The 26,324-nt window shown below is 52.7% G+C and overlaps 1 protein-coding gene across 1 annotated transcript in view; it reads right to left on the reverse strand.

Moving 5' to 3' along the window:
• The window catches only part of NRXN2 (neurexin 2), a 285,310-nt gene that overhangs the window by 137,769 nt on the left and 121,217 nt on the right, over window positions 1-26,324 (reverse strand). Inside the window, 9 exon segments of the mRNA XM_043518686.1 lie at window positions 415-534; window positions 1,067-1,240; window positions 3,734-3,924; window positions 4,386-4,767; window positions 5,144-5,263; window positions 11,198-11,224; window positions 14,985-15,188; window positions 16,858-17,241; window positions 25,731-26,169. Coding sequence (XP_043374621.1) covers window positions 415-534; window positions 1,067-1,240; window positions 3,734-3,924; window positions 4,386-4,767; window positions 5,144-5,263; window positions 11,198-11,224; window positions 14,985-15,188; window positions 16,858-17,241; window positions 25,731-26,169 — 2,041 coding nt within the window.

Raw genomic sequence — 26,324 nt, forward strand, 5'->3', positions numbered from 1 at the left:
TTCAGTGGTGTCCCCAGAGACCAGTCAAACCACAGTCCCCAGCCAGGCCAAAGCCACTGCCCCATGTGAATGCTCCTCTGGGCTCTTGATGCTCCCAGCTCAAGACACCCCCAGTATGATCATCCTCCTCCTGCCCATCCCCTAGCTGGGCACATGGCACCTCCAGTCCTAGCACCGTCCCTCTGATCCTCCAGACTCGCAGAACCACAGTGTGAGTGCCCCATCTTTCTCCCTGCAATCCCCCAGCTTGCGGCCCCCATAGCACAATCCTTCCCCCTCCTTCCATCCCAACACACAGCTCCCCCCAGCACAATCCTTCTCCCTCCTCCCATTCTGGCATGCAGCTCCCCCTGCGGGATCCTTCCCCATCCCCCCCCCAGCAGGCATGCACCTCTCCCATGCCACAAAACTCACGGTCGTTGCACACGGGGCCACCGTACGAGGTCATGGTGCAGTCACACGTGTAGCCGTCCCACTGCTGCAGGCAGACGCCCTGGTTGGCGCAAGAGTCCTCAGTGCACGTGGTGCTGGGCCCTGGGGGCAAGGGGCAGGGACGGGTGTTATTGGCCTGGCTCCCCCAGCCTTTCGGGACATGGCTTGGGGAAGGAGGCAGGAATGGCAGGTGAGGAAACGGAGACTGTAGGGGAGATGAGAAGAGTCCCTGGCAGCCCCCCCACTATCCCACGGCTGACACAAGGCAGCATCTGATGAGAGACATAATGCTCATGGCTGGGAGCTGGCAGCTAATGAAGGTGTCTATATCTCTCTGGTCTTCCCCCCAGCCCCCACCACGGGGACAGAGTCCCCCACGGGAGGCGAGGGAGAAAGGGGCTGGGCTGGAAGCAGGCTGGCTTCCGAGGCACAATCCCCATTATCAGCAGGAGAGAAATCACTAGGAATGGGGAGACCTGGATTGTCTGAGCCTACAGCGCCCCCTTCTGGGTGAGGCCAGGCCAGGGAGGGAGTGCCCCCCTCGATCAGAGCTCCTGCCTGCTCGGCACAGCACCCCCTGCTGGGCGAGGCCAGGCCGGAGGAGGGTGGGCTCTGGCAGCGGCGAGACTCTTACCGTCGCAGCCCCTCTCGACTTGCCCAATCCGGTGCAGGGCGTCAGCGATGAGGTCGGGCAGGCGGCCGTTGAGGTCCACAGAGGCCAGGCAGCCTTGGAAGCCGTCCCGCGAGGCCACCAGCTTAGGCAGGTTGTTGAACATGTTCTTGCTCAGCCCCCCGATGTACAGCTCTCCTGGGGAGGGCACAACACATGTCAATGGACAAAGGGTCCTTTAGCCCCCCCCACCACCTTCCCTTCCCCCGAACAGACCTGGCCAAGGGAGGACCTAAAGCCCCCCCATCAGTCCATGTGGCCCAGCTGTCCCCACAACCCGTGCCCTGGAGATGGGGGAGCAAAGGAATCCAGGCCCCATGAACAGGGACCTGGTGGAGAGGGGCTGAAGTTATTCGTTCCTGAAGGCCAACCTCTCCGCTCCCCCCGCACCCCGGGGCACTGTGGAAAGCTCTTACTCTGCTGAGCCAGTGATTTATGGGGTGTCAGACACAGCCCGGGGGGGGGGTGGAGGAAGGCCCCTCTGCCCCCCCACCCCCTTCCCATAAATCAGCCCTTCCACCACACTCAGGCATGGGGAGGCAACAGGATTCACTTCCCTTTCCCCCTCCCCCTGGAGATCCCCCAATAAACCCCTGCACTCATGAACATTCAACACCCCGGCACCCCACAGTACCTGCCAGGAACACCAGCACCTCAATCAACTCCCCATCTCCCTGCAGCACTGTCCCCCACCCCCGATCCCCCCAGTGCCCCAATCAACTTCCCTTCCAGTCAGCCCAGCACTGCCCCCACCCCATGAGTAGGGCCCCACCAAATTCACGGCATCCCAATCAACTCCCCTTCTCCTCCCATCAGCCCAGCACTGCTCCCACCCCATGAACCCCCCAGTGCCCCAATCAACTCCCATCAGCCCAGGCCTGCCCTTCCCCCATGAACCCCAGCACCAAAATGGGGTGCTGCTGAGTGGTTTTTGGGATGGGGCAGTGCTGGAGGTCCTCTGGGGTGCAGGCTGTGACAAAGCAGGAATTTTGGGTACTGTTTTTGGGAGTCATAGGCCACGAGCTGTACTGATTCAGCTGTGATGCTGTAAAAGCACTCAGGTAGCTGCTCTGTGTCAGAAGGAGAGAGCTCTCCCATTGACATAATAAAGCCACCTCAACGAGTGGTGGTATCTTCTCCTGTCGACATGACACTGTACTCACTACCACTTATGCTGGCGAAACATTCATCGCTCAGGGAGGTGTTTTTTTTCCATACCCCTCAGCGACATAAGTGGCAGTGGAGACATGGCCTTGTGTATGCCTCAGTTTCCCCTATATGCTGCATTGTTACTCAGCGGGGGGGAAAGACTAAGGGCAGGTCTACACTTAAACCACTGCACTGGTGAAGATGCATGACTGTCACACTTAAAAGAAGATGCTCCTACGCCAAGGAGAGAACTTCTCCTGGGGGGTAGTTACTCCACCTCTGCGAGAGGCAGTAGCTCTGTGGAGGGGAGTAGCCCTCCTGCGTTCAAAGCGGCACTTAAGTCGATAGAACTATGCTGCGCAGCGGTGTGGATTATTCACACCCTGAGTGACTTAGTAATACCAAAGTGATTTTGTAGTGCAGCCCAGGGCTTAGGTTGGCTTAGCTATGGTGCTTAGGAGTTGTGGATTTTTCACACCCCGAGTGATGTACGTAAACCAATCTAATTTTCTAGTGAAGACAAGTCCAAAGAGACACAGGGGCGAGTTCACCTCCCTGTCTGGGTGGAATGAACAGAGCCCTCCAGGAACCAGCTATAACCGACCCAGAACAACAAAGGGCCAGAGAGACCAGGCCAGCCCCAGTGAGTCAGGGACCCACACTCCCAGCAGGGAAGCTGAGCCCAGACCCCAGCTGGAGAAGAAAGGACTGGGAGGGGAGCTGGGGGTGAAGTGCTGGCTGCTGGAGGAAGCTGGCATCTCCCACCTGGGAACGAGGGAGGCAGGCAGACAGACATATGGTCAGTCTCAGCAGGTGGGAGACCACATGGCCTGCCCTGGAGGAAGAGTGAGAGCCCTGGGGTCTGGCACAACAAAAGGATTCCTCCACAAAGCTGGGGGCACATGACAGCCCCCCAGCACTGGCCTGCTCCCGGCCGATTGAGTGATCCATGCACACAGGGGCAAGGAATGGACCAGAACCTCTGGGTCCTTTCGCTTGCAGGAATACCAACCCCAGTGCTTGACTCAGTCTAAGTCAGGGACTCCCCTGCACCAGCCAGTGTTGAGATACAGCCACCTCTGGGGTGGGGCGCGGGGCTTTTCATATCCCCACAGCAGTTTAGGACAGAAAGTGAGGCAGAATTCCAAACTGAATGGACACAGCTGGGGAGATTCAGCAAAACAATCCAATCTGAGATACAGTCAGTGCTGGCTGCATGGGGAGATCGCCCCACACCACCATCCCACAACCACACCGCCGCAGGCACCTGCTGCCCAGCCCCCCCCCCACTCTGCCCCCCTGCTTCCTTGCAATGCAGCCCCCCCATACTGACCCCTCACCGCAATCAGCAACAATCCCCCCATACCGACCCCCACACCCTGCAGCACAGCCCCTCTTAGCTTCACACTGGGGCCAACACTGCCTGTGAGGGGAGTGTGCCCCCAGTGTCCTCTTGGCACAGTGCTGGCTGGCACAGCTCACCCTTGAGGTCCAGGTTGCGAGCACCGTTGGAGTGCTGGGTGACGGTGCGGGAGTCGATCTTGAGCGTGTGGATGTTACTGGTGTCACGAGACACGATTACGTTGTGCCATTGATTGTCATTAACCGGCTTGTCTGAGTTCCCCTTCATCAGCGACGGCCCGTTGCCCAGGTCAAAGACATAGTGGATGTACCTGTATGGAGGGGGCAGTGGAGCGTGAGGGAGTGCCACGAGTGGGTGGGCAGATGGTCTGGTTGGCAGGGCAGCGGGAGGAGCGTGTGCCCAGAGGGCAGGGCAATGGACAGGAGACCTAGGCCCCTGTGTGAGGCTTAGCGCCCTGTGGGCAGCACTCGAGGCAGAGCTGGGGTCAGTGAGGGCAGGGTTCCCCATGAGGGGCAGTGAGAAAGGCAGGAGGCAGGGCAGTGGGCGGAGCAGGGAGTGGGGGTGGAGAGAAGACCCTAGCAGGCTGGGCAGGGCAGAAGAGCTAGCAGGGTGGAGTATTGTGCCTGAGGATGCCGCAGTGGGCCCAGAGGCCACAGCTCATGGATCAGAAGCTGGGCACTAGGCCTGCTCCCTGGGGCAGGGCCCATTGCCCAGCGGGCAGGGCGAGGAGCCCGGGCCAGGGGGAAGTAGGGGGCAGGGGCTGCGTCTCACCCCTTGACCAGCTCCACCACGATGAAGTCGTTGCCATTGCCGCTGTTGAAGAGGATGAGGCCGTCGGTGGCGGTGGTTTTGAACTGGAAGAAGAGGTGCATGGACGCATAGGCCTGCAGTGTGGCCAGCGCCAGGTAGCTGGCGCGGCTCTTGAAGGTGACGGGGTCGGCAATGATGCTGCGCAGGCCGAAACGGGCATTGAGCTCACAGTAGCTGATGTCGCCGTTCTTGCACAGGTCGATGTAGGGCAGCCCATTGAACACCAGGCTGCTCAGGTGCCCAATGAAGTTGGAGGGCACCACGGAGATGAAGCGGCGCTCCGTCATGATGCCGGTCTCGATGTTGTGGAACTCCAGGCGGGTGTGCGCGCCAGCCATCTGCCCTGCTTGGAGCGGGAGCAGGGCAGGGCACTGTTACACACCAGGGTGGGACGGGGAGAGACACCAGACCTGTGCTCTCACCCCATCTCGCTGATGCCCCTCCATCCCAACCGGCAGCCCCATTATCCCAGCCCTGGGCTCCCCCCACCCCAGCTCTGCCGGTGCCCCTCAGCCCCCTGCTATCCCAGCCCTAGGCTCCCCTCACCCCAGCTCTGCCGGTGCCCCTCAGCCCCCTGCTATCCCAGCCCTGGGCTCCCCTCACCCCAGCTCTGCCGGTGCCCCTCAGCCCCCTGCTATCCCAGCCCTGGGCTCCCCCCACCCCAGTTCTGCCGGTGCCCCTCAGCTTCCTGCTATCCCAGTCTGAGGTCCTCACCGTACCTTCCACGGTGACGTTATCCACCGAGAGCTGCAAGCTCTTCCCGCGCCGCACAACCCGCACTGTGTGCCACTCATTGTCATTGAGTTTGTGGCCAGCGAAGAGGGTCTCGGGGCCTTTACCTGAATTGGGGACAGGGGCAGGACAGGTGGTTAGTGCTCCAATAGGGTCAGGGCCTAGACAGCCCCCAGGTGCCAGCCCCTCCCCTGCCTGGCTGGACACATCCTGAACACCCACAACCCCCAGTACTCACCCAGCTGGCAGCACCCACCGAGCTCCCCCCACCAACCCCCCCATAACAACTTAGGTAGCATCTCCCCCTCCCTGATACACACCGAACACACGCAGACACTTCCCCCCCCCCCCCCGACTGCCCCAGCTGACAACAGGCTGGGACTATACACGCCCCCAGTATACACCCCGCCCCCCTACAGCCCATACACTCCCTGGTGGCAGAGAGCGCATACAGGTAGATGGGTGAGGAATGGGGTAGTTCCTAACCCCCTCCATTCCTCACCACACTGCACTGCTGCGCTGGGATGGTGCCCGTGCTCTGGAGAGGCTGTGACAGCTGCTGGGGGGAAACGCTGGCTCAGGGCTAGGAAAGACAGCTCCCCAGGGAATTCAGGCCCAAACCTTACAGCCTGCAACTGCATGCACTGGCCTGAGCTCACCCACTCCCCACTACAACCCCTGCTGGGTGTAACCATACACACTCACAGCCCTGAGCTCACCCACTCCCCACTACAACCCCTGCTGGGTATAACCATACACACTCACAGCCCTGAGCACACCCACTCCCCACTACAACTCCCTGCTGGGTATAACCACACACACTCATAGCCTTGAGCTCACCCACACCCCACTACAACCCCTGCTGGGTGTAGCCATACACACTCACAGCCCTGAGCTCACCCACTCCCCACTACAACCCCTGCTGGGTGTAACCATACACACTCACAGCCTTGAGCTCACCCACTCCCCACTACAACCCCTGCTGGGTGTAACCATACACACACAGCCCTGAGCTCACCCACTCCCCACTACAACCCCCTGCTGGATGTAACCACACACACTCACAGCCCTGAGCTCACCCACTCCCCACTACAACCCCTGCTGGGTGTAACCATACACACCCAGCCCTGAGCTCACCCACTCCAACCCCCTGCTGGGTGTAACCATACACACACAGCCCTGAGCACAACTATACCCCACTTCACACCCCAATAGGTGCAACTGCACACAGCCCTGAGCATACCTACAATCCAATACAATCCCCTGCTGGGTGTACCATATGCTTACAGAACCCTGAGCACATGCACACCCCACTATACCCCTCTGCTGGGTATAACCACACTTACACCCCACTGCACACACCCCCAACTGGGTATAACTGCATACACACAGCCCTGAGCACATCTACACCCCACTGCACACTACTGCTAGGTGCAATTGCACACACGGCCTGTAAACGCAGAGCCCACCTACACTGCTTTATTCAGCTCTGCACCTTGCTAGTCTCTCTCTCTCACTCACTCACTCTCACACACACACACCGAAGACATAACAATGAGGATTGCTACTGGAGAATGTGTGTGTGTGTATCACCACCTGCTGGTGAGCAAGAGAACAAGTGAAGAAATGACAGATCATCTTGAAATCCATCCCTGCAGCTCCAGGGAAGCCCCCCAGGTCAGAAATATGGAGCTGGGGACCCCTCAAACCATAGGCTAGGAAAAAAGTGATACCATAGCTAATCCTAACCCACTATCCCTCCCCCCCATTAGCGCCTCAACTTCTCATTCACCCCCAGCTGGTAGGGGTGACCCAATAAACAGCCAGCTGCCAGGAGACCCCTCCCCCTCCTGAATCACCCCGTCCCAACCCAGGGTTCCTTAAAGCAGGGTGGAGACAGAGCTGAGAGCTTGTAAGTGGCTAATGAATCATTACCATAGGCAACTAATTCATTGCATGGGAGGGTTAATGCCAGGTCACTGCATAGGAGGATGTGGCTATTTAATAGATATTACCATGCCTATAAATAATTGCATGGGAGTCTAACAGATCCAGGTGGATGTGGTGACAGGAAGGACTCATTTGTATTGCAGTAGGGCCTACATTATTTGCTTTCTAACTACCCAAGGTCTGTGTGGGAATGGTTCATTATTATTAATTGTATGGGGGCTAATAAACCCAGCTATCTAGGGAGGACCTTAATTAGTATTCATAATAATTGCATGTGGTAGTGGGATAATTAATCAATGGGCATATTAGTTGCATAGAGTGTCAATCCCAGGTATACAGAGAAGGAAAGGGCTAATTATTTGTATTGCAGCAGGACCAACATTAATTGCAAGGCACCAACAACCCCAGGTCTCTGGGAGAATGGTTCATTAGTATTTTGCATATTTTTAATTGCATGGGGGCTAATAATCCCCAGGTACATAGGGGAGGGGCTAATTAATTATAGTATTTCTACTTTGGGCTAATGCAGGGATGGGCAACTTAAGGTGGCAGAGGCCCCAACAGCCCCTCTGGCGGGCCAGCATGGTCCAGGAAGAAGTGGTCCCTGCTGCTGCGAGAACATGTGCCAGAGCAGTGAGTCCTGCAGCGACATCCCCATGCTGCATGGCATCACCTCACACATGCCTGCCTGCCATTGCTCATCTCCACAATCTGTGGGAAGGCAGATGAGCTTGTGCCCCTGCTCAGGGACACGTCTTCATATTAGAAAACACTGGCCACCAGGCCTTCCCAGAGCGAGCCGACTGTAACCAGGGGCAGCTGTGTCTGGCCCTTCCTCCAGCAGGTGTCAGGGAGCAGTCTACTGGTTGGCAGGCCGGATACGGCCACATGACCACCAGTAGTGCAGCCCTGGCCTTCATTATTAATTGCAGGGACTCTAACTCCTCTTGATTTATAGGGAAAGAAGGAGCTAAATAATCAGCAGCTATGTGTATTAATTGTATGGTTCTAGCAATCCAAGTTCTCTAAGAAAGTGGTTCATTAATTATTATTTTGTATGTTATTAATTGCACAGGGGTTGATACCCCCAGCTGGATAGAGAGATGGGCTAATTATTATGCATTTGTATTGCAGAAGGACCTGTGTTAATTGCATGGAAGCTAATCAGCCCAGGTTTACAGCGAGTATGGCTAATCTGTTATTGTATATAGTCTGAAGTATGGTAGGGCCCAGATTATTCATTTCTGAGGGGGCAGGTGGATGACAATGAGAAAAATTCCTCTCCACGCACCCCCGCAGGTGCTGGGCACAGTGCAGCAGCCACTGGGTTAGCAGCTGACGCTACCCCAACTGCCATTAGCCCAGGTAAATGAGGCTTGCATAGATGGGTTCTGCCACCTGGTGGGGAAACCCGGACACTGCAGCTCCTCATCCAGCAATGGAGGCACCCTTTTGCTGGTTGGAATAAAGGACTCTGGGGATCAGGGAGTGATGGTGGAGAGCAGGTGTTCAAGGGATCCTGACCTCACACAGGTTCTCAAAGCGAAACAGCCACCTCCTCACCAGAATTGGGGGAGGAGGGCCCAGTTGTATTTCCCCACTTCAGCACAGAGATCTCTCCTTCCCTGCCCTGGGGGCTACAACACACCTGGGGATGGGGATCCCCCCGGGCCCCAAATCTGGGGATGGGGGTTGGAGAGGCAGTGATTAGTGATGAGGGGACCCAGTGAGGAAATACACTCCTTCACCCCACCCCTAATCACTGCTCCTCCAATCTCTAGCCCCTTTCTACATATTGCAGTCCTCGCCTCCGTGTCCCCCCCATCCCCAGAGCCACACCATCCCCACCTCATTCCCCATCCCCCCATCTGCTTTCCACATATCATCCCTACCCCCCCTTCTCATACCCACTCCCAACCCTCACCCACACACCTTCTGCACTAAGTGTCTGCCCATGGTGTAGGGACCTCCATCATCCTCCCCCACCACTGGCTCTCCTCCCAATTCCTATCTCAGATATGGCTTCTAGGGCTCATTTGGAGCTGGAACCTACCCACCAAATACCTGGGACTCTTTGTCAGGGTGAATCCTGGCTAGGTTTCCCAGACCGGGGGGGGGGAGGGGGTCAAGGGGAGCAATACAGCAATTTAGATCAGGGACTGTATGGGAGACATGGAAATCTGTGTTGGGGCTGGAAGCTCGGACTCCTGGGTTCTCTCCCCAGCTCTGTCTCTGTGATCTTGGGGACTGGTCACTTCCTCTCCTTATGTCTCAGCTTCCCCTTCCATGACCTGGTAGTAAATTCTTCACCTGCCTGGCACCAGGGTGAGTTGTGATTATGTGTTATCCTCCCACCACATTAGGAACCCACATGCACAAGAGCTGGGGCTTATCCCCACTATGGGGCCCCACCCCTTTCTAGCCAATGAAATGCCATTGGCCCATCTACGCACCTGAGTCCAAGGGGTGGAGCTCCTCGCTGTCAGTAGATGCATCACACCCGGGGGCTGCATGTCACTTCTGGCATGAGTGCAGCCCTGAACACACGTGAGTGTAACCATAGCTGCCCCCCAGACAGCACACACGTGTAACCATGTGCCCCCCGCCAGTGCACACATGCGTGTAACCATGTGCCCCTCAGTCAATGCACATGTATATGGTGTACACCCCTGGCTGGATCATTCATGTAATGGTGTGACACACACCACAGCTAGCACACATGTATGTGTAATGGGTACCTCCCACGACCGTCTTTATGTGTACAACGTTCCCCTAACTGGCATGCATACATGCATTTGGATCTGTTCTCTGGCCAGTGTGAATATCAGTGTCTCTGTGCTAGAAAGAGTAAGATCTACTCTCCTCTGTGTGTGCGTGTGTGTGTGTGTTGAGTGAGACCTACGTGAGTGAGTGAGACCTGCTGCGCATGGGGGTGTGGTGGTTTGGTGCAATTGTGCTTCTGTGAATCTCTTTATTTATGTGTGATAAGTGTGAAAGTTTGTGTATTTGTGTGTGTAGCTGATTGTGTGTGTCTAGGGCAGACTGTGGTATGGCTGTGTGGTGTTGTGGCTGGGTGAGTCTATGTAACCATGTGTTGCTTGTATATGTGGTGTGTGTTGTGGGCACAGAAAGAAGGACCAAGGTGCTGTGCTGCCCTGCACCTATCATCCCAAAGCAAGGTGCCAGTTACTTACCACCAGGGCTTTGCCACTCATCTGTGGGGACACAGGTGTGTGTGTTCAATTTGCCCTTACCCCCAGATCTGCTGAGTAGCTCCGTGCTGGGCAGGGCAAGAACCATGAACTAGAGGCTCCCCTCAGCTGCTTTCAGTAGGGGGGCTTATGACACCCCATAGTGTGTTTCCAAATCCAACCTGCAGGGGCAGTGGTGCACACAGGCTGCAGGGAGGAGGGCAGTGTGTCAACAGTGCCCGAGGGGCCAAGCCATGGGGTGGGGGAAATAGCAGGTCCTGTCTTGGGGTGTTCCAGGCCCACGTGGGGATGGGGTGCAGGGCAATTCCTAGCTAACCCTCCCACCCTATATGAGGCTCTGTAAGCATCAAGCATGCATTAGGAGTATAAAGCTCAGACATGCACATACAGGGCAGGTGCAGTTAGTCTGAGGCAAGGGGAAACTGAGGCAAGGAGCAGTGAAGTGACTCATTTTAAGGTGACATGCTAAAATGGGCAGCACTGGGGATAAAATCTAGAAGTCCTGACTCCCAGTCCGCTGCTCTAACCACCAGACCTCATGTCTCTCCCTGAACCAGGGTAGAACTCAGAAGTTCTGACTCAGTCCTTCCGCACTAACCCTTATACCCACTCCCTTCACAGAGCTGAAAACAGTACCCACTTCTACCTCCCAGCCCACACATGCTAACTGCTAGACATCATTGCCCTCCCAGAGCCAGGAATAGAACCCAGGAGTCCCAGCTCCTCCACCTCTTCTGTGCAGTGTCATAGCAAATCAGCTACAGACATACGCCTGTCACCTTTCCATTAGGATTGATCCCCAAAATTCACCCGGTTCATTTAACGAGCAGAAGAAAGAGAACATGAAATAAAAACCCCAAAGGTAAAGAAGTGACTTACTGGGGTTACAGCCTATCCTGACACAGTCTGAGACGGGGGCCAGGGTGATGGGGGGGTAGGGGAAGAGAGAAGAGAACGCAACAGTTTTACATCCTTCAAAGTTACTTCTGCAAACAACCATCCAATTCACAGCCCACCATCCGGGGACAGACGTGGGTCAAGGCGGCCATTTGGAACCCAGGGGAACGGAAGCCTCTCACGCTCAGGAAGGGAACCCCAAATTTGGTAGGAACTGGTCCCTTAAAGGTGTCCCACCTACAGCTCCAAACTACCTTCCTGGCCACCAGTGGGGCTGCATCGTTTCTTGTTGCGTATGATAACTGGACTGTGTCTGTACAGCACCTGGTGCAACCAAGATGGGGGCTCACAGGCACTTCTGCTATGCAAGTCATAAACAGTCATTGTAATAATGATGCAGCAGGGCTCCATTGTGCCAGGTGCTGGACAGACATCGAACAAAAAGCCAGTCTATAATCCCAAAGAGCTTCCAATCTCCAGCCTTGGCTATACAAACAAGTTGTCTTGCTTTAGCTTCCCCAGTCTAAAGTGGAACAGGGCTGCCTAATGTGGATGTAGTTGTACCAGTATAAATGTGCATAGCTATTCCTATAGAGGCAGGAACAAGCTTTTCTGATACGAGAGTTTGTCCGCATGGGGAAATTCCCCGGCAGAGCTTGGCAAGCGGAGTAATTATCCCAGAATAAAATCACTTTTATTCCAGAACAGTGTGTCCATACGGGGAGTTAATAATTAACAATTAATAACCATTCTGCTGTAGCTATGCCGGGAAATTTCCCCATGTGGACAGGTCCTAAAGCACCTTTATCCTGGTATAACTGTGTCCCCACTTGAGGAGATTGTAGGCCTGAATTAGTTTGTTGAAGGGAATTGTCCTGAGCTGGTTTATAAAGGAAACTGGCCTAAACCAGTTTAGGAAGCAGATTGACCCTGTTGGGGGGAGAGGAGGATGAGCAATGAGGGAGCTGACCAGAAACAGGGTCACAGAAAGATCCCAGTTTACTGGGTTTCTAACTGGGTTTGTCAAACTGGATTTGGATGAAGCTTTACAGTCCCAGCTTAAAGTAGGATGTTGGGCCAGCTAGGCTTGGGAAACTGAGCCAGGACCTGGACTGGGACCTAATTCCTCAGATCAGTCTGAATCCCATCTACAAGGACTGACATGTTTAAACCAGTTTAGTAGGAACTGGTTTGGACAGTAGATTAGCCCAGAACCACTTTAGAAAGCGTCAAAAAGAAAAGGAGCACTTGTGGCACCTTAGACACTAACAAATTTATTTGAGCATAAGCTTTCGTGAGCTACAGCTCACTCACGAAAGCTTATGCTCAAATAAATTTGTTAGTCTCTAAGGTGCCACAAGCGCTCCTTTTCTTTTTGCGAATACAGACTAACATGGCTGCTACTCTGAAACCTTTAGAAAATGGATTAACTTGGAACCAGTTTAGAAAGTGGATTGGCCACATCTGTGACAGGTATGGGCTAAGCTGAGGTTTCTCTTTTTTGCAGGAGAGGAAAGGTTTATAACCTTTAACAGGTTCACAGTCAATTCCCGCCACCTCATGGGGCTCATTCTCCTCCCCCCACTTTGTTGGGATAATCCCCACCCCTCTGACAAATGGCCACCTTGCAAACACCAGCCGTGCAGCAGGCAATGTGGGGGATGCACCCCCCCTTCTTCTTCCCCGACCCTGGCACTCCAAACAGTGCCACAAGGAAGATAAAAACAAGGGGGGTTAACCCCTGCTGAGCAGCCCCATGCTCAGATGCATGGGGGGCACCTCCTCTCCCCTTCACTCCCCCAACCAGGTTCCCTCTGCGCCCAGCATGGATTAGGGGGCCAAGCTTGGGTTGTCCCCACTTGCTACCACCTCCATCTTCCTTGGACAGCCCTGGAACCGTGCAGAGATCAGGGAACATTAGACCCAGCACCAATGCATTCGGGGTGGGGAGCAGGGGCCCAGAACTGAAGAATACAGGGTGGTGAAGGGAATGAGGGTGCTGGGAGGGGGTCTCTGGAGGGTGGCTAGAATTTGGGGGGTTCCTTAGCAAATGCAGCTCAGGGTGGGCTCTTACCCCCCTTTCTGGGGTTCCCCAGTGCCCCACTTTGGCCCCCAGGAGACTGTTCCTTATGGTGGCAGGCACATTATGGTATCCTCCACATTATCTGAGAGACCCGATTTCATAGCTCCTCTGGAACTGGGGGAACAAATTAAAGGGGCATGGGGAGGACCATGGGCATTCTAGCGTGTTGATTGCACCCCATGAATAGGTGATGTGGTGGCAGGGCCCAGAGATTCTGGGGTGTCAATCATGACCCCATGGATGTGGGGGTCATATATAGATTCTGGGATGCCAACAATGCCCACAAACCTCAGGGAGGGGCATTATGTGAAGCTGAGGGTGCTGTACAGCACAGGGGCATCTCTTGGGTCCATATGGAGGGCATCAGTGTCCCACTATAGAGGTGCCCCACACCCCAAGATAGTCAGAAGGGAAGAGGTTAAGGGAGTGTACAGTGTGCCACCCCAGATCTGCCCTCTGTTACCTAGAAGGTTGGGGGGAGCTCTTACCATTCCCTGATCTCTGCTGTGGACGGGAGGTTCTGGGTTCCCTGGGAAGAAAGGAGAGGGGGCCCCATTCCCACAGGCTACACGGCTGGGTCTGACGCACGTCGTCAACCGCAACAGAACAGTGGGGCGCAAACAGGCACAGGACCAAAGAGCTAACGGGGGAGCCCATGGGGGTGAGAAATGAGTGGAAGGAAGTAACTCCATCGGGGGAGAGGAATGAAGGAGGGAGGGAAAGGGGGTAACCTCATGGGGAAAAGAGGTAATCTCATGGGGGATGGGAAGATGAGGGCAGGGGGAAGGAGGTGTGGAGTTTGGGACTGCAGTATGTCCACAGGGAGTTGTGCTGAGGTTGGGAGGATGTGGGACAGCTGTGGGTTTGGTTGAGGGGGGGCTGTGGATCTTCAGGATTTTGGGGTGGAGTAAGGGGGTTGTGGAGATGGGATGGAGGCCTGGGGATCTGCAGAGGTTTGTGGGCCTGGGGATATGTGGATGGGATTTGGGGGGTTGTGGAGATAAGACTGAGGGTCTGCAGAGGTTTGGGAGTCTGGAGATGTGGGGGTGGGATTTGAGGGGTTGTGAAGATAGGGTGAGGGTCTGCAGAGGTTTGGGGGGTTGGGGAGGCAGTGAAGGATGTGGAGATAGGGTTTGGGGGGTTGTGGATGGGCAGAGTTTGGGAGGAAGTGGGGGGATGAGAGGGTGGGGTAAGGGGTTGCAGGGTTTGGTCCTGGCTGCTGCTTGCTGGGCTGGCAGAGTCTGCGCCGATGAAGGGTTAAAAACAGTGAGCTAGAAATCACTCTGAACCCTGCCAGGCCTTTAGAAAGGTGGGGAACTCTTCCCGCTCAGGCCCACCAACTCCTGCCAGCCAATGGGGTGCCAGTGAGTTGAAGGGCCCCTCTCGCCCCATTGGCCAGGCACAGTGGAGAAAGCGGGTCCCATGCTGGACAGGGAGCCGCCCTCTGGCACCAAGGCCAAACTGGGTGCGAAGGTGAATCCCCCTGGAAAAGGGGGTGTCTTTCTAAAGACCAGATGGGCGCAAGAAAGCTCCAAAGCGGGGGCTGATTCCACAGCACAGGTGCACCCTAGGGTCACCTCTTCCCAGGGGACACCTGGAACCAGCTGCCAAGAGGGAGGGGATGACCCCTAGGGAGCTGGTTAGCCCCCTCAGCACTGGGGCATCCCCAGGTCGGGGGGTGGTTACCTAGGTTGACGGTGAGCTTCATCTGCCCGCCGTCAAGCTCGAGGCGCAGGGTGTCAGCCGACTCCTTGGAGGTGGTGGCCAGCATGAAGCCATAGGCCCGCTGGGACATGAACCGCAGAGACACATCCTCAGCCTCCGTGTGCATCACCCCTGGCAGCATGATCTTCATGTACATGCTGCCATCATAACTCAGCACCGTGGCCTCTGAGGGGTAGGGGGCAATGAGAGGTGGCAGTGCAGGGGGATGAGGGTAGGAGAGAGATGGTGAAAAAGAACAGGAATGGGGGAGGGGGAGAGGAGAGAGAGAGAGAACATGTTAGGTTCTGCCTTACAAGCAATACCCAGAGAGCCCCTCCTCCCAATCCCAACCCCCTCCAGCCCTCCATGCAGAACCCAGGAGTCCTGACTCCCAGCCTCCCTGCTCTAACAGCTACACTTCACTCCCCTCCCCTCCCCCAGCTAGGCATGGAACCCACGAGTCCTGATTAGAGCTGGGCAAAGGTCTTAAGGCAAATAGTTTATTAACCCCAAAATGCAGCTTCGGTCAACCCCAAACTCTTTGCAAATTTCACCAAATAGTTTAAGAGAAAACAAATGTAGGGGCTGGGCTCATAGTGGGACTTTGGTACCATTCACAAAACTGCAGCTGGAGGCAGAGGTGATGACTTTTAGCCCAGTGGTTAGAGCACTCACCTGGGTTGGGGGAACCCCCTCGGGAGCAGCAACCTAACCGTAGGTCTTCCCACTCCAGGTGAATGCCCCAATACCTAGCTACAGGCTATTCTGGGGTGGGTTTCTCCCTGTCTGGCCTGTTGGAGCTGTACCACTTTGTATAAATAGTGCATTCGTTGGAGCAAGGATTGGAACCCAGGGCTCTCTCATCCCGGGTGAGTGTGTTGACCATGGGATTAAAAGTTATAAGGGAGGCACCCCCCATACTCCTCCTTCAGCCGTTTTAGGCGTCCAGCCCTTTAAAGATGTCACCAAACAGCCCATTGCGTTTACCCCATTCAGACTTATTGTTCACTTTTAAATAGGTTGCAAATTCCAGGAAAGTTCCAATTCCCTTTGACCCAAACTCACTTCTTTCCCTGATTTTTCAGAGCTGCCAGTGAGCTGAGGCATCAGCTTTTTACCAATTCTCTCCTGATGCCAGGGCCCATCTGTCTCACTAAGAGGCACTGGTGGTACCATGTTTTCCATGACTGACCCTAACACAGAGATCCCACCTGCAGTTGGGGCAGGTAGCTTCCTGGATTCCTTCCTCACCTGTTCCATGCCCGCTCACCTTTCCCACACTCTGCCCAGGTACCCAGTGCCCCCATGTTCCTCTAACCTGTCCCACACCCTGCCCGGGTACCCAGTGCCCCCCATAGCCTCCTCACCATTCCCACACCCTGCCCAGGTACCCTGTTCCCCTCACAGCCTCCTCACCATTCCCACATCCTGCTTAGGTATCCCATTCCCCCCACAGCCTCCTCAACATTCCCACACCTTACCCTGGTACCCAGTGCCCCCCATGCCCCACTAACCTCTCCCACACCCTGCCCAGGTACCCAGTACCCCCCATAGCCTCTTCGCCATTCCCACACCCTGCCCAGGTACCCAGTGCCCCCCATAGCCTCCTCACCATTCCCACACCCTGCCCTGGTACCCAGTGCCCCCCATGCCCTGCTAACTTCTCCCACACTCTGCCTGGGAACCCAGTGCCCCCCATAGCCTCCTCACCATTCCCACACCCTGCCCAGGTACCCAGTGCCCCCCACAGCCTCCTCACCATTCCCACACCCTGCCCAGGTACCCCGTGCCCCCCATATCCCTTCATCACTCACACACCCTAGCCAGGTACCCAGTGTCTCCAGGACCCCCTCACCTCTCTCGCACACTCTGCCCAGGTAGCCAGTGCCAAGGCAGTCACAGATGAAGCGGTTCCAGCCTTCACGGCAGACCCCCCCATTGCGGCAGGGTGCACTGCTGCATTGCTTGAGGGTCTCCCGGGAGCAGAAGCTGGAGACGCCAGGCACGCTCTGCACCTCGGCCAGGCGCCGCACGTCCCGGCTCTTGCCGTCAATGAAGAGGTCCCGCACGCAGCCCACATAGCCATAGTTGAGGAAGGCAGTCCACACCTCAGGAGGTAGGATCAAGTCCAGCCGGTTCTCGGGAAGGCCCCCCAGGTACATCTCGCTGTCCAGGTCCAGGATCTCGCTCTCCCCACTGGCCAGGAATGGTATGCTGCGGCTATTCACTGAGATGGAGCCTGTGGTGGGGAGCCGGGCACCACAGGCCATTACTGGGCTGCATAGGCAGTAGACACCACACCAGCAAGGCCCGGGGGGAGCGGAAGGTGGTGCGCACAGAGAGATCCCCCCACACATGCACACAATACTAACAGGGGTCAGGTTAAACCTTGTTGTTCTGGGTTGGATGTAGTTGCTGCCCTTCATTGAAGGTAGTTGTAAGAAGCCATTAAGCTCCTTTATGGCAGCAGGCCTTAGGGATTATGTATGCACTATGAGAATGACTAGCACCTAATCTCATGCTTCAGCTGGCTGCCTGAAAGGGTCAGGAAAGATTTTTTTCCCCTGACACACAGTTGTAATGTGTGGCTTTTTTTTCACCTTTCTCTGAAGCATCAGCCAGAGGTGGAGATGGTCCCCTGGGGTGGGCCAGTGCTCTCAGGTGGTGTAGATAATCCTCTGTTTTAGTTGCCTGGCTGGTGGGTCTTGCTGATATGCTCAGAGACTAACTGATCACCAGATGTGAGGTCAGGAAGGAATTTTCCTCAGGTCAAATTTGCAGGAACTTTTGGGGGTTTTACCCTCCTCTATAGCATGGGTCATGGGTCACCTGCTGGGATCACCTGAGCTTCTCAACTAGTTAATTCCCTACCACTGCTGGGACTTCAGGCATTGATGTCCTCTCAGTCTCTCCTGTTCTCTGTCTGGGGCTCACAACAGATTAGTATCCTGAGGACTGAAATACTTTGGTTTAACTGAAGTCACGGGGCTCAACAGAGGGGTATCTGAGTGGAATTTAATAGCTGGAGCTATCAAGAGGTCAGACTGATTGTTCTAATGGTCTCTTCTGGCTTTAAACTCTAAGGAACAAGCAGCTGAAACAAGTGGTCTTCATCCCAAACACCAGCAGAGTCACTGCCCAAAACAAAGACAAATGCAAAGCACACGTGGGTGAAAGGGTTTCACTGGCTGTTGCTTTGTGGAGGTATGTGTGTGTGGAAGCAGAAAAACCAGAGGAGTGGAGAGAAGGCAGCAAGGAAGCACCAGACAAAACCATGGAAGCACTGCAAATAGGAGCTGAGAAGAAGCCAAGACAGAGAGCTTTTGGGCCAAGTGTTGGCTAGAAAGGGGCTTGGAGCTGCGAGCAAAGAAACTGTCTCCTGTTGTTGGATTCCTGCCTTGCACAGAGAAACAGGACTTTGTACATTCCTTGAAAATAAACAGGATTACATCATAGATACCTGACTCCACCACCAATTTCTCCTACTAACTGGAACAACGAGGTGTGTACTGAATTTTTAGTTAATTTCTCAGGTCAAAAAGGGGTAACACTGGTATCAGGAGCAGGATCCTGTTTCCAAGAAGAGAAACTGTGAGCTGGTCTTTCTTTTTAACCAAGATGGAACAAATGATGGAGGTTCTCACAGAATTCAAAGGTGGCCAAAAGTATTTAAAACAAAGATCACAGGCATCACAAAAAGAATTAAATCAGCATCTGGAGGTTTCCCAGAAAGGGCTGAGAGACAACTTGTAGGTGAAGAGGAAATCTTTGTTGAAGCAACAGTTACAAAGTGCCGGCCAGACTGGGAAGCCCAGCTGTAACACTCCCAGACTGGAATGGCCAGATGGATCAATAAGGTGACCAGCAACTTGACTGCCACAGATCAGAAAGTTTTCCATAAAATAGGTGAGGCCAGGGAAGCTTTAGCCAACTTGGAACTTGCTAACAGATTGAGCTGCAACAAGGACTTAGGGAGCTGAGAAATCATCTTGAGAAGGAAATCAAAAGGGTATGGGCCACAGTGGAAATCAGAGGCCTGGATTTGGAACTGGGCTAGTCAGAAGACTTGGGTAAGACCAGACATTCTACCTTGTTTGTAACCCCCAGAGAACCAGAGAGAAGAGATTGGATTGTCTCAGCTCAATAATGCAAAACCCCACAGTGATGAAGTGGGAATTTTCTGTAAATATTTTGTATGAATACTGTATTTGCCTCAGTTTCCCCACAGGCTGCACTGTCACCTAGGGGGTGAAAAAAGGCTGTTTACAGGCAGGTTGCCACACAGATGTGGCTGATGTCTGGCGGTCTCGAGATTGAGGCCCATGTCATTAGATAGTCCATGAAGACAACAGCAAAGCCAACCCCCAGGACATTTGCTACCTACCAACCAACAACCATGGATGGTCCACTCTCCGCAAAAAGCCAGACACATTTGATCAGCTGGCCAACAACGGACTGAAGAGGAGGTAGGTGGGACTGGCTCAGGAACTTGGACTAAGGGGGACAGAGTGAGAGCCAAGAGGGGGGAACACACCGCTTGATGGGGCCCTGGGCTAACCCACATGGAGCACGCTGTAATTTTCTTTTCTCTGTGCTAACCAAGGACTTTCTATGCTGTGTTCCAGACATGTAATAATGCTGGCTAAGAGTCACTGCGGATGCTGAAGGTGTGGGTGCATTGCTCCCTTTGGGTGTACAAGTCTCTCTGAGGTGTCCAACTCAGGTGGACTCACTGAAGGGAGCTCACGGCGTGAAGCAGGGGTGGTAAAGGCTCTGAGATTCAGTCGAAGGAGGCAGTGAAGCCAACTGGTTTACCCCTGTAAAAAAGTGAAACCCTAAGAGGGGGTTTGGCACACTGAAGGGTTCCTACCAGAGACAATTCCAGAGCTGTTCAGAACACCCAGATCTGTGGATCCATGATACCCACTTACTATCTTTGATGGAAAAACTTAATGCCAGGCTTATTTGGCTCAGTTCAACATCATACGAATGGCTGAGATGGACAAAAAGGGTGGGGGACACAAATAGCCAGCCTGAGTGGCCCGGTTCTGATAGTGCTACAGAACTTAGCCCCAGAAAACATACTGTGTTGTCCAGATCTGATACAATCCCTTGATATGTGACTTGAATCATAGAATAATAGAAGATTAGGATTGGAAGAGATCTCAGGAGGTCATCTAGTCCAACCCCCGGCTCAAAGCAGGACCAGCCCCAACTAAATCATCCTAGGCAGGGCTTTGTCAAGCCGGGCCTTAAAAACCTCTAAGGATGGAGATTCCACCACTAAAGCCAGCCATCATTCTGAGATGTCCAAGTAGGTTTGCCAACAGTCCCTTATTACAAGGGACGTCCCTTATCTTTTTACCTCTATACAATAAGATTGAGAATTGCTGAGTGCTGCAAAAAGCAGCAAGAAATACCCCCGTGAATGTAGGTGACTGCTACTTATTATTATTATGAATAATAATAATAATTAATAATAATGATAAAAATATTGGGAGGAGAGGTGGGGTGGGGTGCTAAGAAAACAGTCCCTTACTTTTGAAATACAATGCATCCAAGGCACAGCCAAGAGTTAGGCCATGTCTACATTAACACGTATGTCAGCAAAATTTATGTCGCTTGGGGTATGAAAAAAACACCTCCCTGAGCGACATAAATTTCGCCAGCATAAGTGGTAGAGTGCACAGCGCCATGTCGGTGGGAGAGCTTCTCCTGCCAACATAGATACCACCACTTGTTGAGGTGGTTTTATTATGTCGATGGAAGAGCTCTCTCCTTCTGACACAGAGCAGATACATGAGCGATCTTACAGCAGTGTAGCTGCATTGGTACAGCTGTGCTGCTGTAAGCTTGCTAGTGGAGACAGAGCCTTAGAGAGGGAAAGAGGATACCATATCTCAATTGGCAAAGAGCCTGAAAAGACTCATGTTTCTGGCATATCTAGATACGGAAAAGGACTTCCAAGATAAATTGGGAACAGATCAATTTGCAGATGCTCAGCTGAACTTGGACTTGCCAATCAAGATCAGTGAAAAGAGGCCAAAGACACTCCAAGAGACTGTGGAATTCACAACAGAACTTTAGTATTTCCTTGCAGCAGCTCCCCAAAATAGGAAGCAGCTGCTTTCCTAGTGAGGAAGATGGAAGCTGATCATGAGAAGCGCTGTAAATACAGCTGTGCCTAATATACATGGTGGAAAAAGAGATTCTTATCTGATTCGTGATATTTTGGAATGATCAGAAAAAGTAATAAATTCACTTTGTAAAACAAGGGAAATTGGAAATAACATAAAAATTAAGGGAATCAGTTCAGTTAAATGTTTGCATTGTGAAAAATCTGGCTATTAAAAAAAGCAGTTATAAATATAAGACGGGCCAGAACAAAGCATCGCAAGTGCCTAGTGAAAGTCCCTCAGCCAGTTTGGTAAATGGGGAGACACCACACTGGAGGGGCAAAGCCTGGGGGTACAAGGATCAGCCCCACAGTTTTTGTTTAGATCTGGGCAGTTACACAACAATGGGAATTGGCTATTAAGTCTATAATAGGAGCTGTGAAATGCATTGGGGTAACTGACACTTGCGCAAACATAATAGTTATTAGATCAGACATGCTAAAAAGGCTAGGAATAGGATCTAAATCTGACCTACCTCATTAGTCTCAACTTGCAGGATGAGGGGGGTTGAAAATGCACCTGTCTGAAAATTAGGTTTAAAAGTTGGACTTCTGGAATTTGAGTAAGAAGTCTGGATAGCCAAGATAGAGGATGAGCTAATCGTCAGTTTGGATTTCTTTATGGCTAATAACTGTGTAATAAATGCCAGGAAAAGTGTCAGTCTGTGGAAATTCCCATTAAATACTTGGCTCAGGTGAGACAGATGATTTGTAGGCAATTAATTTGCAGTGAAGGAGTCATCCTGCCCCTAGGGGGAGAAACCATTATAACAGCTACATGCTGTGATAGCTTTCCAGCAAAGAAAGATGGGGAGTAGCTAAAAGCTGTTTTGAGACCCAGGGTCTTGGGGGAATCTTAGCTGCTAAACCCCTTGTGGAGCTGAATTAGGAATGGATACCTGTTCCTCTGTTACGTTTCTGACAAGCAGCAAATAGTAACAAAGGGAACCACAATTGCAAAATGTGAAGAGGAGGTTACTTACCTATAACTAGAGATGTATTCAATGAAGTGAGCTGTAGCTCATGAAAGCTTATGCTCAAATAAATTTTTTAGTCTCTAAGGTGTCACAAGTTCTCCTTTTCTTTTAGAGGTTCTTTGTGATGCGTGGTCCAAATCTGTATTCCATAGGGACCATCACTTAAAGAACCAGTGGATCTAGTAATTGCTGGTATAGAAGGAAACTATTGGGGGTGGGGGAAAGGTGAGCTCCCAGAGTTTCTATTAGAATTGTTCCAGTGCAGTGCCATATATTTAAAAAGAAAAGCAGCTGAACAGTCTGAGAGACTTTCTGGCTAGGAATCAGGAGTTTTTCTCCTCATATAACAAAGATACAGACTGTATTGCACTAATCCAGCACAAGATTGAAATGGGGGAAAATGACCCATTAAACAGCCATCTCACTGGCTACCAGTAACAAAGAAGGGAGAGGCCTTACAGGCCACTGAGGAAATGTGGAAGACATAACTGGACCTTTAACCATTCCTTTGGTTTCACTCACAGTGCTGCTTAAGAAAAAAGATGACAACATCAGATTGTGTGTGGGACTATAGAAAACTAAATGAAGTCACTTTAAAGGATTCTTATCCACTACCATGAACAGATGACACCCTGGGTGGTGTGGTGGGTTCAATCTGGTTTTCCACACTGAATCTTAAAAATGGGTATTGGCAAGTGGCAGAGGATCTAAAGGACAGAGAAAAGACAGATTTCACCACAGGACAAGGCCGGTGGCAATTAAAAGGGATGGCTGTCAGCTTATGCAGTGCACCAACCACATTTGAGAGGCTAATGGAGAGGGTGTGACATGGAATGTCTCTCTCAGCCTGTCTGTTACACCTAGATGATATCCTAGTGCATGCTAAAACTTTTGAACAGGAACTGATACATCTACAAATGGTCTGCGGTAAGCTGAAGGATGCCAATTTGAAACGGAACCCAAAGAAATGTGAGCTGTTTCAAAAAAAGTGAATCTCTCTTGGGCACACAATCAGGGAGGAGGGAATTTTCACTGACAAACAGAAAATTGAGGCTGTGCAGAACTGGCAAACTTCCCAGACACTCACAGATGTGGAGAGTTTTGTAGGACTCTGCTCCTATTATAAAAGGTTTATTTGAGGGTCTGCCAATATTGAAAAAATGCTGCATAGGCTGGAGAGAAAGGGAAACCATTTCAGTGATCAGCAGAGCATTTTCAGAGTTCAAACAGGCTCTTGTAACTACTCCTATCTAGGACTGTCCGTGATTCAAAAGACCTTTTATATTGACACAAATACTAGTGCTTACCGACTGGGGGCAGTATTGACACGAGAACTTCAAGGACTTGAGAGCATGATTGCTTATTACAGCAAAAGTCTAAATTCTCTGGAGTGAAATTACTGCACTACTCAAAAGGAACTCCTGGCTGTGGATGAAAGGAAATGGGGCAGGGAAAGAAAAGCTCCATGAAGATTTGGATGGAAGTAAAATTGTTTGGGGTTGGTTATGCGAAATATCCAGACAGAAAGAGACTGTAAATATGTAAATAGTTAAGCTTGTATCATACGTAATTTGTTAAATAGTTACTTTTCTTTCTATCTGGGATGGGTTGCTCAGGATGTCACCATTTTGGACTCCATCAAGGTGATGGGTGAAGATAAGATGAGGAGTGTTTTCAGGCTCCAGATAAACCTTGCTGTTACTATTCAGCGGAAACAGGACCCTTCATTTAAGATAGTTGTAAGAAGCCATTATAGATCCTTTAGTGACCCAAGCCACTGAAACAAAAGGGCACTCCAACCAAAACACAGGGTGTTACAAAACAAAGGCACATGCAAGGCTCATATGGATGGAGAGGTTTCACCGGCTGTTGCTTTGTAGAGGTGTGTGTCTTTGTGAGAGAGAGGCAGACAGACCAGAGGAAGGAAGGGAAAAGGCAGCAAGGAAACACCACATGCAGTCACAAAAGCACTGGGAGCGCGGCCCTTGGAAAAAGCTAAAAGAGATAGCTTTTGGGCCTAGTGCTCGCTATAGAGGAGCTTAGAGTTATGAGCAAAGAAACTCTCTGTTTGATTCCTGCCTTGTTCAGAGAAACAGGACTTTGTCCATTCTTTATAAATAAACAGGTTTGCATCCATCACAACTTTCTCCTCCTAACTGGAACAACCTTCACGACTCTGAATTTTTGGCTTACTGCTTGGGTCAAAATGAGGTAACAATACATACATGCACCCGTACATATGCACTGATTCACATACATGCTCTCACACACAATTCACACACACATACTCACACAATGATTCACACATCCCCATGCATTCATGCACACACTAATTCACACACGTTCACTCAGACATGCACGATTCTCACACATACATGCACATGCATGCACAAGAACGGCCATATTGGGTCAGACCAAAGGTCCATCTAGCCCAGTATCCTGTCTTCCAATAGTGGCTAATGCCAGGTGCCCCAGAGGGAATAACTAGAACAGGTAATCTTCAAGTGATCCATCCCTTGTCACCCATTCCCAGCTTCTGGCAAACAGGGGCTGGGGACACCATCCCTGCCTATCCTGGCAAATAGCCATTGATGGACACATCCTCCATGAACTTAGCTAATTCTTTTTTGAAGGCTGTTATAGTCTTGGCCTTCACAACATCTTCTGGCAAAGAGTTCCACAGGTTGAACATAAATGCACACATACACAGAGGGAGCTGATATGCACATAGGGACAGTGCTGACATATCCCTATCAGTAAGGAACTGTGCATATACACATGGCCAAAATGAGAACTTGTATCAACTTAGACAGGCTTTGAGATATTTCAACCAGCAGGGGGCAGCACTGCATCTAGCTTTCTCTCTCTCCCTCCCTCGACTCCACACACTTATGGGAAGCTGTAGGAGATGCTTCTGTCTCTGTTCCCTGCCACTCCTGGGCCTATTTTCTCACCTCTCTAATGAGCCGCTAATGAGCAGCCAATTCGTTATGCCAATCAGCAGTGAGGGGGGAAAAGGGGGTGGGGGACAGACAGCTCTGGGCTCTCTATTGGGCAGGCCCTTGGGAAGGACTATAGTAGGATCAAATTTGCTCCCTGACCCAAAGTGTAAAGCACAATTCAGCCTGAGTGTCTCCACTGAGCTCTGTGACTCAGCAGGTTCCCCCCCCCACACACACACACACGTCCCACCTGCTGGCCCTCATCCAAAGCCCAATTGCAGCCCCTACAGCCCCCAATGCACAGCAGAGCCACTAGGTGGCACCATGACCCTGCCACATTGCTGCAGAACTTCAAACACCCCAGCTGGGGGCTCCTCAAGGGTGGGGGCAGAGGTGAGCACATGGGGTCTCTGTTCTGGGCAGAGGGGATCCCTGTAGGCAGGTGACTTGCAGGCACAGTCCGGAGGGCAGAGGCGGCATGGCACTCCCTGTGGGTGCGCAGAGTTCCAGGCAGCCAGGGAGCAGGCAAAGGTGGGACATGGGTCTCCATCGATAGGCTGGGGATGAGGGGACAGTGGGCATGGGGTTCCCCAAAGGCTGGGGTGTTGCAAGCAGGGCAGGGGAGCCCTCTCACCTTTACGCCCATCACGCTGGAAGTCCACGTGGCACCACTCGCCATCATTGACCTTCTTGTTGCTGGCCCGCATCTTGATGCCCCCAGAGCCCATGTCGAGCAGCAGGTAAAGGTGGCCGTCCAGCAGCTCCATGGCAAAGTAGTCAGCCTTGTGTGGGCGCTCAGCCCGGCCCTCCCGCGGGGGCTGCAGGTGCCCATGGCTGAAGAGCAGCAGCCCGTTGGGCTCGGTGGTGCGGAAGTCAAAGGAGATGGAGCCAGTCTTCTTGGTGTTCCACTTGGGCAGGGAGATGTAGGCCTCGGGCGACTCAAAGGTGACTGGATCCAGCGCTGCCACATTCTCACAGCGGAACATCAAGTCCCCATTGATCTTCATCTTGGGGTCACCCTCCTTTGCCAGGCGTGACAGCTCCAGCTTGAAGTCATTGTTCTTGTACACGACCTGGTGGGGAGAGCTGCAGTGGGATACAAGGCCTTTGTCCTCTAGGGGGTGCCAACTTCGATCTGGCCCCCAGCAGGGACCTGCTGGCTGGCTCAGGGGGTAGAGAGACTGACTAGCTTGCAGGGAGGTGGGGGGGTGGAATACAAGGTCTTTTC

The sequence above is a fragment of the Dermochelys coriacea genome, chromosome 7, assembly GCF_009764565.3.
Source record: "Dermochelys coriacea isolate rDerCor1 chromosome 7, rDerCor1.pri.v4, whole genome shotgun sequence".
NCBI lineage: Eukaryota > Metazoa > Chordata > Testudines > Dermochelyidae > Dermochelys > Dermochelys coriacea.